Below are 16289 nucleotides of genomic sequence, written 5' to 3' on the forward strand. Positions count from 1 at the left end.
TTTCCCTCAATAATAAATAACTTCTAAATTATGACGTCTACACTATTTTAGGCAACTATCTGAATCAGAATTTTTTTAGTTCCCCAAAAATGGTATAAAGTACTGCACATGAAATGCATTCCCTCTATCATTCACAGGCAAGCTATTGCAACAAAGCTTTCAAAGAAGCTTTATGAAATCAAAGTGCTACAGGATAGGAGCTCCAATGTGGCTCAGTCAGTTAAGCATCCATCTCTTGATTTCAGCTCAGGTCATGATCTCAGGGTTGTGAAATTAAAACCCCTAGGTGGGGCTCCATGCCCCAGCATGGAGCCTGCTTAGGATTCTCTCTCCTTCTCCCTCTCCCCTACCTGCTCATGCACATGCACACTTGCTCTCTCTCTCTCTCTCTCTCTCTCTCTCTCTCTCAAAAAAAAAAAAAAAAAAGGAGGAGTGGGCAGCCCGGGTGGCTCAGCGGTTTAGCGCCACCTTCAGCCCAGGGTTTGATCCTGGGGACCCAGGATTGAGTCCCACATCAGGTTTCCAGCATGGAGCCTGCTTCTCCCTCTGCCTGCTTCTCCCTCTGCCTGTGACTCTGCCTCTCTCTGTTTCTCGAATGAATAAATAAAATATTTTTTAAAAAAAGAAAAAGAAAAGTGCTACAGGATACCATAGGGAACCTTAGCTTTCAACACAAGATACTTAAAAATGTAAGGGATTCTGTACATCTTTATAGAACGTAACTTTCTAAGATCAGATTCCCAGGGAAAAAAATTTTCCTGGAGAGTGCCCTCAAGATCAACCATGGGGGAAGTACAGAAGGCAAGATTGAACAGAGGGAGAAATTAAATTTAGATGGTTACCACAATGTCCTCAACCAATCCCATGGGGAGCTCTGGCATTGGGTTGGCACTCTAGTTTTCTTACACCTTGCAGTAGACTGTCTGAGCCTTTATATCCAGCACTGACCAGTCTTTAGATGAGAGCTGCCCCATGGGAGGGGGTAAGACATCTTTCCACTGAGTGCAAGGCCTAGAGAATGACCTCTCAGCCACCAACATAATGGAAACATAGCAGTGCATCACAGCATCCAGTAAAGCAATCAAACAGAGAATTGCAGGTGAGACTGGCAAAATCCTTAAAAGAGTTGACTGACTAAAAGATGAGTTCTTCATTTTTCTCTAACAGCAAAAAAAATCAAGTGATTCAAATGTGCTGACAGTTGGTGGACATGAGAATTCCACATACCACAAAATATTCAATTTAACAATAAAGTGAGAAAATAAACTACTTTTTGAAAGACATTTATGCTACAGAGAGAGCTTTATGAAAGCAGAAGTTTGGAAGTGTTTCCATTATTACATGCTATTGTTACCAAAACTTATATAGCCCATCAAAACTCTAATACATGCACACTTAAGAAACTTGGAAAACTATTTTAACTTGTTAAAATTTTTCAACAGTTTCAGTACATATTAAACATACATATTATTTTTTTGAATTATAAACCTTCCATAAGTAAACATTTCCTAGTTTTTTTAACAAAAATATTTATGTAAATTTGTATTAGTTTTGAAAGATGAGTATCACAGTTTGTAAAGCATAATCAAAGATTACACTCTTTGTATTTGAGTTTATATATTGTTGGAAGAACTTTTTCAACCATGACAACCATTAAAAATCAAGTATCTAAATAAATGGAAAACATAGGTTTTTAAATTTCTACATCACACATTTTGAAATTAGAGTAAAGCATCTGATCACACAAAGATGTGAGGCTTAAAATTATGGTCTTAACCCAGAACCAGGATAATTCATTGGCTCAAGGTTTCTGGGCTCCACAATGCCCATGTTAAAAAATGCTCAATCTCTTCTTTCTAGCATTCAGCTCATAAACTGTGGCTGGTTTCCCTTACTATCACTTAGCACAGTGGCCTCCAACTCTTTATCTTCATGTATCACCATTAGTAGAAACATTTTTGTGCATGGACCTCCATTTATTTGTTTATAAATTATATACACATGCTACTCTTCTGACAAATTATCTATATTATGTAACACACACAAAAATAGAAATTAAAAAAGATCCTCTTGCTCCAAATGCATAAATTATGAGGAAATATCAGGTGACCTCAAATGAAGACACTGCAATGTCAGTGGCATTTACTCTTCAAAAATGTCAAGTTCGTGAAAGACAAAGCTTTAGAAATTTTTCCAAGCTAGAGTAACAACTAAATGCAATACATGATTCTGGACTGGATCTTGGACCCTTAAGGAAATTTTGGAGGAAATAGGCAAACTTTGAGTGGGATTTATACATTAGATGGTAATGTTAGATAAATGTCAATTTCATGATGTGATTATTGCATAGTAAATATACTCTAACTATTAAGGTTTTCCAGGGCATCAGGTATGCATCATATTTTCAAGTAGTTCAGAAAAAAACAAAACCCACGATAATATGCATGTGTACATATCTGTGTGTTTGTGTGTGTGTGTGGAGATAGAGTAAGAGAATGCAAAAATGCTAACAATTAGAAAATCTTGATAAAAGCCATACAGAAGGGACACCTGGGTGGCTCAGGTGGTTGAACGTCTGCCTTTGACTCAGGCCACGATCCTAGGATCCTGGGATCAAGCCCCATGTCAGGTTCCCTGCGCAGTGAGGAACCTGCTTCTCCCTCTCTCACTCTCCCTGTTTTTGCTCTCTGTCAAATAAATAAATAAAATCTTTTTTAAAAATCCAGACAGAGGTCTATGGATCTTTCTACTGCTTTTGCAACTTTTCTGTAAATTTAGAATTCTTTCAAAACCAGATAGGTTAAAAATTAATATAAAGAAAAGAATCCTCTAAAAAGATGAAACAAAAATAGAAACTAGTTTTAAAATAGTCCATCTAGGGATGCCTGTAGCTCAGTGGTTGAGTGTCTGCCTTCAGCTCAGGGCATGATCCTGGGGTTCTGGGATCGAGTCCCACACCAGGCTCCCCACAGGGAGCCTGCTTCTCCCTCTCCCTATGTCTCTGCCTCTCTCTGTGTGTGTCTCTCATGAATAAATAAATAAAATCTTTTTAAAAATAAAATAATAGTAGCTTTTTAATATGAGAATATTTAAGATTTTGAGTATTTGTCCCATCCTTTTTTTTTTTTTTAATTTTTTTTATTTATTTATGATAGTCACAGAGAGAGAGAGAGAGGCAGAGACACAGGCGGAGGGAGAAGCAGGCTCCATGCACCGGGAGCCTGATGTGGGATTCGATCCCGGGTCTCCAGGATCACGCCCTGGGCCAAAGGCAGGCGCCAAACCTCTGCGCCACCCAGGGATCCCTGTCCCATCCTTTTTATGAAACTGCTCCAGAAGAAAACCTTCAGTGATCTTTTTACTAGTAAAAAAAAAAAGAAAGAAAGAAGAAAGAAAGAAAGAAGAAAGAAAGAAAGAAGAAAGAAAGAAAGAAAGAAAGAAAGAAAGAAAGAAAGAAAGAAAGAAAATTCTAGATTGTAAAAACACATGCTCTTAAAAGATTCAATTTAGTAATTTAAAAGTAACAAGTAACTTTTTACTGGTTAGCATTTAATGCCTGAGAATTAATGAATCATAAGCAATTTGACAAATATATTCAATATCTATTCATAACTACTCAAAAGGTTTAACTTATTTCATTTAAGATAATGTTACAAAACAAAATATAAATTATGTCCTAGAGGACACTCAAAATCTTTGTTCTTACCATTTTTTACATTCCTGGTTCTCTCTCTTCCCTGTTAGTATTAAAATGGAGTGACATCTTCAGAGTATCCAAGATTTGAAACATTATACAAGAGGAAGTGATAATAGTTTTAGCTGCAAAAAACTGTTCTTCCTTAGACCTTCTCCTCATTCTGATCCCCATCCTTATTCTAATTCCTAAACAATGGTAAAATGGTTCTTTAGCAGCCAGTGTCACATAATAATCACCTGTTGATTCTTTCATCATGCTACTGGCTGACTCGCAAAGGGAGCCTTCCATCCGGAAATATAGAGGGGTGGGAGGATGGTACACTGACTAAAGAAAAGTACATGAGGAATGAATATATAATTACTTTAATCATACAAACACCCAAAATGCATGTAAAGAAAGATGGTATTTTCATTCAAGAATTTATATTTCACCAGCATGTAATATAAGTTGCAGTAAGGGTTGTGTAATTTTGAAGTAAGTTTCCTTTGCAGCATTGCATTGCAGCATGTCTCCCCACAGCACAACACTCAAGCACAGAAAGCCATCTAATGTAGATACTTATAAACAGCCCATCTTCCCCAATAGTCTGCCTCAAATCTACTGCATACAGGATGTTGCTGGGTACTGTGTTCTATACATCAGAATTCACTGAAAGAAAGCAATGTGCAAGAAGTCAGCCTGCCCATGCACGAGTAATGAACTATGAGCATCATCCATGAATACTTAACCACAGATCAAAGTTCCTTTGGGAATCTCTCACAGATGTGGACAAACTAAAAATCTTCAGCACAAAAGAGCCACTTTTGCTGAAGATAGAAAAGCCTCATTATTATGAACAAGCAATATGATTTGACTGAGTTAAGATTGTTACACTTTTCACATTATCAATTTGCATAATTTTCCACTTACAAAATGGTAACAAGAAAGTCAAAGATTGTTGTCAATGATTATGTTTCCCCTGACATAAGAACTTGGTGATATAAAAAGAAAAAGAAGTAGGGTACAATGTTTAACAAAGAACCTGGCCAGAATTGCTGTGATTTTATAGGTGTCAAGACATCACATATGAAATTAGAAGATATCAGCTATATGATATAGCAGAATATAGAAAATGTGAATTTTTTAAAGATTTATTTATTTGAGAGAGAGGGAATGAGAATGCAATTTGGGAAGGGGGGAGGGGCGGAGGAGGAGAGAGAATCTCAAGCGGAGTCCCTGCTGAGTGTGGAGCCTGATGCGGGGCTTGATCCCAGGACTCTGAGATCATGACCTGAGCTGAAACCAAGAGCTGGAGGCTTAACTGACTGAGTCACTCAGGTGCCCCTAAAATTTGAACTTTTTATTCCAATAGCAAAAGGGTGGAAAAAGTACAAAACCCACAGACTATTCCTTATGTTTACTAATGCTCTTGAGCCAAAGACCAGTGCAAACACCTATAGTTGAAAAAGCTGGATTTTTTGACTTGTTGCAGGAATGGAGAACACACCTATGGGGAACCACAGGTCAGCTCCCTGAAAGGTATTATTAGAAAGGCTTTATTATAGAATTTAGGCTTGTATTAGTTAAGTGACATGGGGGAGAGTTCACGAAAGCAAAGTTACTCTGGATTGGATGTTATCAGGATGTGGGTAATTCCATGATTGGGTATCTCCATAACTCTAATGTAGAAGCTAAGAAGAATGGAATGATACCAAGGCTGTTGTTGGTAAAGCAGCAGCAACCATTCCCAGCAGCCAGGATACGGGAGATATTTGGTTGTTTTTGTGGTTTAGATATTGTTCATGTTTTCCCCTGTGCTTAAACGTGATTACTAAGTGGTCTTGTTTTTGTCTTGATCCACCATAGGCACAGAGTGGTCTTGTCAACGGTTGTTTGTGTTCCACAGAATGCCAGGGCCTCGCTGTGTGTTCCAGGGCTATTCTAGCTATCCAGATCTGCTTCTCTCTTTCTCACACTTATAAAATATGTAAATGCTCCAGGAAAACTTCTGGGAATACTCAGTGCTCAAGTTTGGGATGACTTTTAAATAAAAATATATCCTAGTATTCACAAGGGATGTACTAGGCAAATGTACTGTGGAATAATAAATTATGAAATAGAAAATAGTTCAAGAGGTCATTGGATTCATCTTCTTGCCTCCAGGATGGATTTCTCCATCCTACTTTAAAAGCTCCTCATTTAAAAATCACACAGCTTCTATTTGGCAGGTCTATAACTATAGGAAGTAATCCCAAATTCTCCCTCATTAAATTGTAAGAGGATTTCTTCTTTCCTTCTCTGTGGAGATAGAAGACAATCAGCCAATATCCTCTTCACTCTAAAAATAAAACCCTTGCCTTTCCTTCTCTGACAAAAGTAGCCTTTTTTCCCAAGGGAGCTATTATAAATATCTCAAATTGGTCTACGGCTCTCTTCCTCTGCTGCCACCACCTCAGTGTATGCCCCTATCATGTCTTAACTGGAACACTACAGTAGCTTCCTAACAGGTCTCTCTTCTTCATTCTGGCACTGTTCCCCACCTCCTTCCACACTGTTGCCAGAGTGATCTCTGAGTTCACTTCACTAATGTACATTGGCCTCCCCATTTTTTTAAAGGCAAAATCCCAACTCCTTAATTTCACCCAGAAGGCCCTGCCTTACTGGCCTTCATCCACATCACAATCACATTCTGGGACACTGATTCTTCTCTGTATTCCAGCCACACTAAACATCTGTTTAGTCTTGGGAAACCCATGGTCCTCCAACCTCAAGGCCCTAACACATGCTCTTCCTGAAGTGCTCCTTTTTTCCCCCTACTTTACCCAACTAACTTCTATTTATCCTTCAGACCTCATTTTAAACACCCTGACAACCACCCCTAGATTAAACACCCCACAACCAGATCCCCTTATTTGCTGCATTCTTAGCATCCTGCACTTCATCTAGCATGTATCACAATCATAATTCACTAACGAGACATGAATTGCTTATTTGACTCCATAAGAGCAGAGACAATCCCTATCTTATCCACCTCCATTTCCTTGGGACATGTTGGCACACTGCCTTTACTGGATAAGCATTCGATAAATACTTGTTAAACAAATAAAAAACATAATAACTTATGAGCTGAGTCCTCTTTAATTTCTATACATCATTTTTAAAACTAGAAAAAGCACTCAAAAGTGATCTAACATTCTGAATACAGCAATGGAATTACATCTAGGATCCCAAAGGTCCAATTCCTATTAGAATAATACAGTCCCTTTAAGCTATTGGATGATTGGCATATTGACCAGCTCAGTCCACCAATGATTTAAGAAAATAAAGCAGTTTATCCTTTTACTGACCATAAGTCAAGTTACCATGTCCAAGTCCTTAGTCTGGTAAAGCTATTACCTAGTTACTCATTAGTCTGTCTGTGAGGATTCTCCAATTTCTTTTAACTATATTAATAATTAAAGTATCATTACCATTATTGATTATGATATTAGATTCTCTTCACATGTAAGCAGTTTAGTTAATTAACAATCATTAAGAATCATTATCTTCATTTTATAGAGAAGAAACTGAGGCCACATAGATAGATGAAGCTAGGATTCAAATCCAGGTATGTTTCATTAAAATAAGCCTCTACGAACCAGGAGTCTTTTTCAGTAGTGAAGGGAGATCCTGACACTCACCTGAGTCTGACAAGCCTTCTTCCCAAGACCACCCATAATCGAGCAGGTAAGTGTTAATCTAATTCAGTGTGTGCAGAATCCCTTGCTTTCACAATTGCACTTTCCTGACTGCCCATGGACTGCTACCTGGGAGTGTTTGCTGCCATATTCTCATCACCTTATCCTGCCAAACACTGAGCTAGGTCTGTGATTGTTGTGACTTTTGGACATTGCACTTGGAACTTTCTGGCTCTCCTAGCCTGCATCGACCATCACAGCAGCTTAAGTCCCATCTGACTAGACACTAGCCTAGGTCTGGCTTTCCAATCTTCCCATAGAACCCAACATTACAAAGGTTGCAGCAACCTGCATAGCAAATGCATTTCCAAAGAGAATTGTGTGTGGGTATTTATGTATATGTTTGTGTGTGAGTGGGGGAAGGTAGAAGCTGATTGAAATTCTCATTGAGAAAATAAAATACACAAATCATACAATATTTAAACAAATAACAATACAGTCCAATGTCAAAATACAGGATTCAGAGAAGATACACCATGCACAGTCAGGATGGGAATAGATAGTGATGAGACAGATTCTTTAGGAGGATTGAGAAAGAAAGTGTGACTTTACACAGATAAGGAGCTGGATTACAAAGAATCTTGAGTGCCCTAAGCATGTGTTTCCTGAGTTTAAAGTATTTGTGTAAACTTACCACATCTATAAACTACCTGTACTGCTTTTTTATAAGTTTATTTATTTTTAAGTAACATCTACTCCCAAAGTGGGGCTTGAACTCACAACCCCAGAATCAGGGCTTGAACTCACGACCCCAGGATCAAAAACTGCATCCTCTCCTCACTGAGCCAGTCAGGTGCTCCAGCATTGCTTTTAATATTTTTCTTTAAACTGATTCATTTTCTCTATTGAAATAAATTTATTTCAAAAAGAACTTTATGCTATTACTTTTATATCACTATGAATGCTAGTTGTATTTTTCAAAATACACCGTGTGCTCACAGTATGACAACTAAGATTGTCCAAGCATGTACTGAAGTACTACTGAAAACCATCTCACATACCAACAGCAGTATGTTAGACACATTTGGAGAGAAACCCACTCAAACACTTGTAGTTGTTCAACAAATGCATGACTCTCCCAGGCAACAATGTTATACATTTTCCTCCTTCCTCCTCCCCAACAACACCTCCTCCATACCCCTCTCATTTCAGCCTTCTTAAAAGAACAGTATGTACTCCCTCTCTCCAATTTCTCTTCTTCACGTTCTCTTAAACAACACTCCAATCAGGCTTTCACCTCTACCACTCCACCATCTAAAGCACCATTGCTTGTCAGTATTTTCTACCTTACTGGACACTACCCAGCTTTCTTTGATTTCCCCTTTCTCCCCAATGTCAGGGAATCCTTGGGCTCAGTCTTATAAATTCTCCTCCCTTGGTGATCTTATCTCAGCCATATGACTTTAAATATATTAAGCACAGTACATATACTGATGACTCCCATATTTCATCTCCAGGTCAGCTCTCTCTCCTGAACCCCAAGTGTGTACAGTGCCCACCTAACATCTATACTTGGATATGTGGTAAATCTCTCACATTTAACACATTTAATGATCAGTTCCCAACTCCCAATCTTTGCCTCCATATCTGCTCTACTCACAAGTCTTTCCATCTCAGTTGATGGCAACTCCATCCAGAATCCTATCATTTCCTACCCAAATCTCTGCTCCTATCCTGGTCTAATCCTTCATCACCTCTGTTTCTCAAAACTGCAATTCCCTTCTGCCCTGCTTCCTTCTACTGTATAATTTCAACACAAAAGCCCCCCTTTTTTTTTAACAAAAGCCTTTTAAAATACATTAGATCATACCACTTATCTGTTCAAAATCCTTAGCAGTTTCCCATCTCCCTCAAGTGAAAAAATAAAATCTTCACAATGGCCTACAGAGTATCAGACAACCTGCCTCCCTACACCTCTGACCTCCCTTCCCCTTTCCTGCTCTTCCTTGCTTACGTTGCCCTAGTGCATGCATTTCACACACTGTCATAGTCCTCAAAGGCTATGATCATATCCATTTTGAAGATGAAAAAAAAAAAACTAGAACTCAGAGAAGTTCCTTGGCCAAGGTCAACACCAAGTGCTAAAATCAGAATTTAGTCTTATTTCACTCCAAACATGCCTCTCAAGGATACCATGCAGTCTTACATAAACCTTTGTTCTTCTAAAATAGGCCTAAAATAGGCCTGGAATTTTATTTATGATAAAGACAACGTTTCACATCAGTAGCTAAGTGGTGCTGTGACAACTCAACATCTATCTGGAAAGAAAATTAAGCTAGATCTCTTCCTCACCTCTTATACCAAATTTAATTCCAAGTATAAAAAAGATTTTATTATTAAAATGAATTCCAAGAACTTCCAGAACAAATCACAAGTAAATTATTTATAATATTAGAAAGTAAAAGGAACAAAACCCCAGAATCATAAAAAAGAAAGATTAGTAAATCTAGAACAAAAATTTTAAAAACTGCTACATGACAAAATACCATAAACAAAGTCAAAGACAAATAAATAATGGGAAAAAATATTTGTAATGCATATATCAAAGAGCTAATTTCCTGAATTTACTAAGGGCTGGTACAAACTTTAAAAAGAAGAAAAAGATAATCTACTTTAAAACAATTGTTTTAAAAGTACATGAAAATATGCCCAACCTCACTTGAAATTAAAGAAATGCAATTTAAATCAGCAAGGAGATATCATTTTTCACCCAGCAGGAAACAAAATGATTCTGATTCTGTTAGCTGCTATCTGGCCTTAAAAAAAAAAAAAAAAAAAAAAAGTCATTAGCTGCTACTCATTAGTTCCTACTCATCCTCAAAAAGTAGGTTTGAGAGTTAAATCCACTTTGGCTCTAGTCCTTGCTTTGAAATATCAATATCCAAAATGTAAACCACCCCCTCAACAACTTTTCAGGATACCATCCCTTAATACTTGTACTGCATTGCCCATGACCTGGTCTCACACCCTTTGTCCACTTCCCTTCTACAAAACCTACTACACCTGTTGAACACCTGATTCATAATCAACAAATTCCCAATAATCTCACCCTGGCCCACAATCCCTCCTCTATCTACCACCTTGAATTAATTGAAATTGGGCTTCCCCAAGGGTACTGCTGGCTGGCCCTATAGCCCTCTTGGGTGACTGTAGATTATCCTCTGACACTCCAGATTATTGTTCCTCTCATTTCTTCCTGTTTTTCCTTTTTTAGGTCATTCCCCATCATTCACCTGTGACTTGGCACATGACTCACCTCCAAACTCTGCCATAAATAAATGCTGGGGGAGCTCACTGTCCACATAGGCAATCAATCGAATAACTGACCTCAGAGGTCCCTAACTTCTTCACAACTTTATCCTAGCTACCTACTCCCATGGTGATATTTTGAACTTTTTCATTTCCTTCAATTGCTTCATTTCAAAAATCTCTATTTCAAATAACCCAAGCTCTTTTAACAACCTCTCCTTCCAATTAGCATTATTAACTTTAAGTTTATAAATGTCTCTATTTTCTATCTGTCCTAACAACTTACCTTTTTTTTTTAACTTCCTTACTTAATTTCTCCATCTATTTCACTTAGCATAATACTTTCTAGGTACATGCATATTATTGCAAATGGCAAGATCGTATTCATTTTTATAGCTGAGTTACATCCAATTTTATTATATATATAATACCTATTATATATATATATGTGTGTGTGTGTCTGTGTGTGTGTACACACACAGACACACACACACACACTTACCCATATATCACCTATGCCACTTAGGTGACTTTCATAATTTGGCTATTGTAAATAATGTTGCAATTAACATAGGGGTGCATATGCTTTCAAATTAGTGTTTTCATTTTCTTTGGGTAAATATCCAGTAGTAGAATTATTGGATCATATGGTATTTCTATTTTTAATTTTGGGGGGAAACTATATACTGTTTTCACAGTGGCTGCTCCAATTTACAGTCCTGTCAACAATGCATAAGGATCTCCTTAATTCCCTATCTTTGTCACCACTTATTTCTTATCTTTGTGAAAGTAGTGCCATTGTGACAGGTGTAACATGGTATGTCACTGTGGGTTTGATTTTCATTTTCCCAGGGATTAGTGATGTTGAGCACCTTTTCATGTGTCTGTTGGCTGTGTGCCTTCTTTGGGAAAACATTTATTCAGGGGTGCCTGGGTGGTTTAGTCAGTTAAGTATTCAACTCCTGATCTTAACTCAAGTCTTGATCTCAGGGTTGTGAGTTCAAGCCCTATGTTAGCATCCACACTGGGCATGGAGCCTACTTAAAACAAAAACAGAAAAATGTCTATTCAGGTTCTCTGCCCATTTTTAAATTGGATTATTTGGGGTTTTTACTGTTCAGTTGTATATGTTCTTTATATATTTTGTATATTAGTCTCATCAGATATATCATTTGAAATATCTTTTCCCATTTGTTTTGTTGGTGGTTTCCTTCACTGTGCAAAAGCTTTTTTAGTTTAATGTAGTCCCTCTTGTCTATTTTTGTTTTTGTTGCCTTTGCTCTTGGTGTCAAATCCAAAAAATCATCACCAACACCACTGTCAAGGGGCCTCACTGCCTATGTTTTCTTCCAGGAGTTTCATGGTTCCAGGTCTTACACTGAAGTCTTTTCTTTCTTTCTTTTTTTTTTTTTTAACAAATCAAACTTTTATGATTTGGAATTGGCTGCACAGTATCTAAAAAGAAAGTAATGTGGGAGAAACAGTCTGCCACCCAGCATGCATGTAAGAATCTGGGGGGGAAGAAGAAAGTAGACTGATGTGTAACAGCATCAAGGAGCAGGGTGATGTGAGCAGCCAGATCTAGGGGACTAGAAACCATTAGCCTTTGGAGCTGGAGGAGGGCTGTCCCCAGCTTCCTATTTCCCTCACAGAAGGCACTGCCCTCAAGTTGGGAGGGGGCTGAGGACTGGGAGAAGGATGGGTAATAGGGCATCCTTTGCCCCTTCTCTATTGGGGTAAGAGAGACCATGACATACTTCTGGACAATACCAAGGACCAAAGGAAGGTGGGGGTGCAATTGTGGCCATGGAGATCAGTATAACAGTGGGCTGCACACTGGGGATAGTGGTGGTGACAGGAGAGGTAGTGCTAGAACCTGCACCAGAAGATGAACAGCTGAGGGATAACACCTATTGGGTATGAGTCATGGAGGACAATGACATTATCCTAAACTTGGTTAGAGGAGGGGAAGAGTAAGATGCAGTTCACAGACACACCTGTGTCTGGATGGGCAGTATGGTGGCACCGGAACCTTCAGCAAAACAGAGGTCCTAGGGCCAAGCTGAGGGGCCCATAAGAGGTCAGTGTGGGCCAATGATGAGAGGTGATCAGAGCAGTCCTGCTGACCTACTGAGCCTGCAGAGCAACCTGGCCAGAGCTCTGACCACATGGGAGGAAAGGAGGAGTCCAGGGCCCCAAATTCTGCCCCACAGGAATCCTAATTATCAGATGCGGGAGCAGCTAGTACTAAGGCATAGTGTTTCAGGAGGAGGCCCTGCATGTGGTCAACTCAGATGCAGTTGATATTGCTCAGCACAGGGCCATCCAGGACACTGCAGAGCCACTTCACTTCCTGCTGTAGCCATGGTAGAATCAGAATCTTAATCACATCGTGTCCCAGCTCTGCCAAGCCTGAAATGGAGCCACCATGAGTTATCCACAAGTCTTCTCAGTCCACCTAGCTCTTGGTGAAGGTCATAGTGACCTGGGACTGGATGTTGTTAGTGGTTGTGCAGAAATGTCTACAGATCTGGGCTATGAGGCAGGTGGCAAATCACCCAAGGATTGTCCACATCTGACTGCGGGCCCAGATGTCTGCCTGAGAGGCAGGTCCTCACAGCTGGAATCAATTCATGTGTGGAGTTTTCTAAATCCAGTGTGGGGTTATCCTTCAGTACCATCACCATGCACATTAGAAAGATGAGCAGATTTTGGAAACGTCTGCTCCCTTTCCAAATATAAATCTCAGTCTCAAACTGTACACTCTAGTACTGCTGTAGAGACATACAATTATTTCCTAGTTCATATAATATCGGGTTTTATATATACATACACACACACACACATATATACACACACATATAAATACCTGATGCCAGATTTTTTCATAAATACTTCAGCTACTGTAAATATTGTCTCTGAATCATTTTAGAAAATAAACACAATGTATTAAAATCAAGCGTTGGGAAATTTCATGGTCTCACAACTTTTATTTTGGAGTTGTGCAATTATTACATAACTCTGGACTACAGATCAATTATACTTAGTAGTTCCTAAGCCTTCATAAAGTAATTTTTCAAACTTTAAAGAAAAAAGCAAGCCAGTTACAGAGCCACAGGGATCATGAACTCTGACCTTGCATTGACAAAAACAATAACAATCTTTCCTCACAACCCCGGAGTGTCCACAGCCATCTCCTATGCCCTCTGTCCCACAACCATCCCCTCTGCCCTCTGCCCCCTGGCCCACAGCCTTACCAGCCCACCACCCTGGGCTCCTGCCACCAGCCAAATGCCTGGGAGCTGGGCCTCTTGTGCCTTACCCTCTGCCCAGGGCCTCCACAGACACCTTACCTGCTTCTAGGCCACTTGGGTGCCAAATCTCGAGTTTCTCTGGTGATTTCGCTTCCCAGGCAGCTACAAATCTGGGGGGACTGATTCAGTGCAGGGTGGCTGAGGCACTGCACACAGATCTCTTGCAGGAATTTCCGGCATGAGAAATTCAGGCTGTCCCGGTGCACCCAGGTAACCTCCGCTCACTCTGCTGTAGCCTGGCCTCAGTGTGCTCAGGTCGCTACAGACCAGCAGACAGAAAATCCAGATAGTCACCGTGGTAGATACCTCTGGATTCTGAAAGCACCATTCCAGATAGAGCTGGGACTGAGAAGGTGATCCCAGCTTTCCTGGAGACATCCAGTGCCAGGTAGCTCATTCTCACCACCTAGGATAACCTCATCTTTGGCAGGATCCAAATCATAAGGGACTCTGCTTCTGCAGAGCATTTCCTCTGGAAGGCCCACATCCTGCGGCCCCAGGTGGCGGAGTACTATATGGTCTGTGGCCACAAAGCTCCTGGTTGTTGCTATGGAGATGTCAGTTGTGAAGAATGCAAAATGTATTCAAAAGAGGTACAAGGGAAATTTGAGCTACATCTGTCAAAGCAACCAAGACTGTATCATCATCAATAAGCATCACCAGCACAGCTGTCAGTTTTGTTGAATAAAAAAATGCTTAGAGACGGGTATGGAAATGTAATCTATTCAGTGAGAACAGAAGCCCTTTGGGGGTTAGGGGGCATTTAATGTGCAATGGGAGAAACCAAGCAATTGTGCTGCTTTAACTAAGAAACTTGAAATCATCCAGGAGCCTTTGATATATGCCAGGATGGTGTAGTTCTCCTGACCATGTATTCTAAACCTGAGACAAGCAAGGGGGCTCTGGGCATACTAGCAAATATAGTAACCTCCTTTGTAGACCTATATAAACCCCTTAACAATGGTAATGCTTCGGAAACACCATGGGAGAACCAGTCTGAAAGTGAGATTCCTTCAGCATTTGATACGTTAGCAAAAGCACTAATACCACAGACAGCTTCATGTCTCCAAGCCTAGCAGGGAGGACAGACACCAGTAGAGGATCCATGGAGCATCCATGTTATCACTGGAGACCAGTCTCCACCCACCATTGAGGTCAAAGGCTTCCTCCTTTTAGACACTTAGAACACATGTAAGCTTATAATGATACGAGTACCTCAACATGGGCTAGATCTGCAAGTCTACATCACACTTGCTTTTCCTCCCCATGCATCACCTCAGGTCAATCCCAGCAGTTCAGACACTTGGTCAGGGATGCAACGCCAGCCTCAAGCTGTCCTGTTGGAATGAGCTCTTCACCCTTGGCCTGACCCAGTGTGCCCAGGTTTAAGTCTCTCCAATAACCTGTAGAACTGCATCAATGAAGATAAACTTTCTGGTTACTGGATAAAGCAAGTCAAGGAGCATATCTGGAAGCATCAGCAGGACTTCTATTAACAGTAGGGTGAAGCTGAACATAGACAGCTGTGAGTATGCATACCTTAAAGCTACAGTTCTCTTTAGTCCTGACCATCCAGGTTTGACCAGCACAAACCAGACTGAAAAAGTCCAAGAAAAAATAGAGATAGACTTACAAGACTATGTTCAGAAACCCTACTCAGAAGACACCTTCTGAGTGGCTCAGATTCTCATATATCCACTGGCCACATGCTGATGAGCTCCAACAGTAACAGAACTTAATTTATTTCATTTTATTTATTTGTTTATTTATTTTTATTGGCCTCATTGTCAATATTTTGATAGCATAATTCCCTACATCCTCAAGATGGAGATGACAGAGTATAATGACCAGATCACCAGAGCCAGTCTCTGGTGCACTGCACACACCTGCTGAGGAACAAAAGAATCTTCCTTTTTTTTTTTTTTTTAAGATTTTACTTATTTACTCATGAGAGACACAGAGGAGGAGGCAGAGACATAAGCAGAGGGAGAAGCAGGCTCCCTGCGGGGAGCCCGATCGATGCAGGAGTCAATCCAGGACCCCAGGATCACGCCCTGAGGTGAAGGTAGATGCTCAACACTCAACCACTAAGCCACCCAGGCATCCAACCTATTTCTTATTTTTAAAGACAAGAATTACCCATACCCACAGAATGCTCTTAATTCATCTGGCAATACTTGCAATGTTGCCCTTTTATAGAGGAAAAAAAAAATTTCAAAAAGTGACAACCACTAATTGGGCAAAAAGAGGAAAAATAGTAATTTCTAAAGATTACTATTTTTAATCAAAAGTTTTATTGACATAATTTTAGAT

The 16289-nt window shown here is 39.7% G+C and overlaps 1 protein-coding gene and 1 pseudogene across 1 annotated transcript; one reads left to right on the forward strand and one right to left on the reverse strand.

Annotated features, from left to right (window-relative positions):
* Nucleotides 1-12251: 12251 nt before the first annotated feature.
* TAF6 (TATA-box binding protein associated factor 6) lies at nt 12252-13856 on the reverse strand. The gene is given in 9 exon segments (XM_041734581.1): nt 12252-12310; nt 12313-12433; nt 12435-12688; nt 12691-12741; nt 12744-12818; nt 12821-12853; nt 12856-13217; nt 13219-13383; nt 13834-13856. Coding segments are annotated over 9 exon segments (1143 nt in total).
* A 5-nt stretch (nt 13857-13861) lies between these two features.
* On the forward strand, nt 13862-15869 carry LOC121479079 (annotated as a pseudogene).
* The last annotated feature ends 420 nt before the right edge of the window (nt 15870-16289 follow it).

The sequence above is a fragment of the Vulpes lagopus genome, chromosome 19, assembly GCF_018345385.1.
Source record: "Vulpes lagopus strain Blue_001 chromosome 19, ASM1834538v1, whole genome shotgun sequence".
NCBI classification, from domain to species: Eukaryota; Metazoa; Chordata; class Mammalia; order Carnivora; family Canidae; genus Vulpes; species Vulpes lagopus.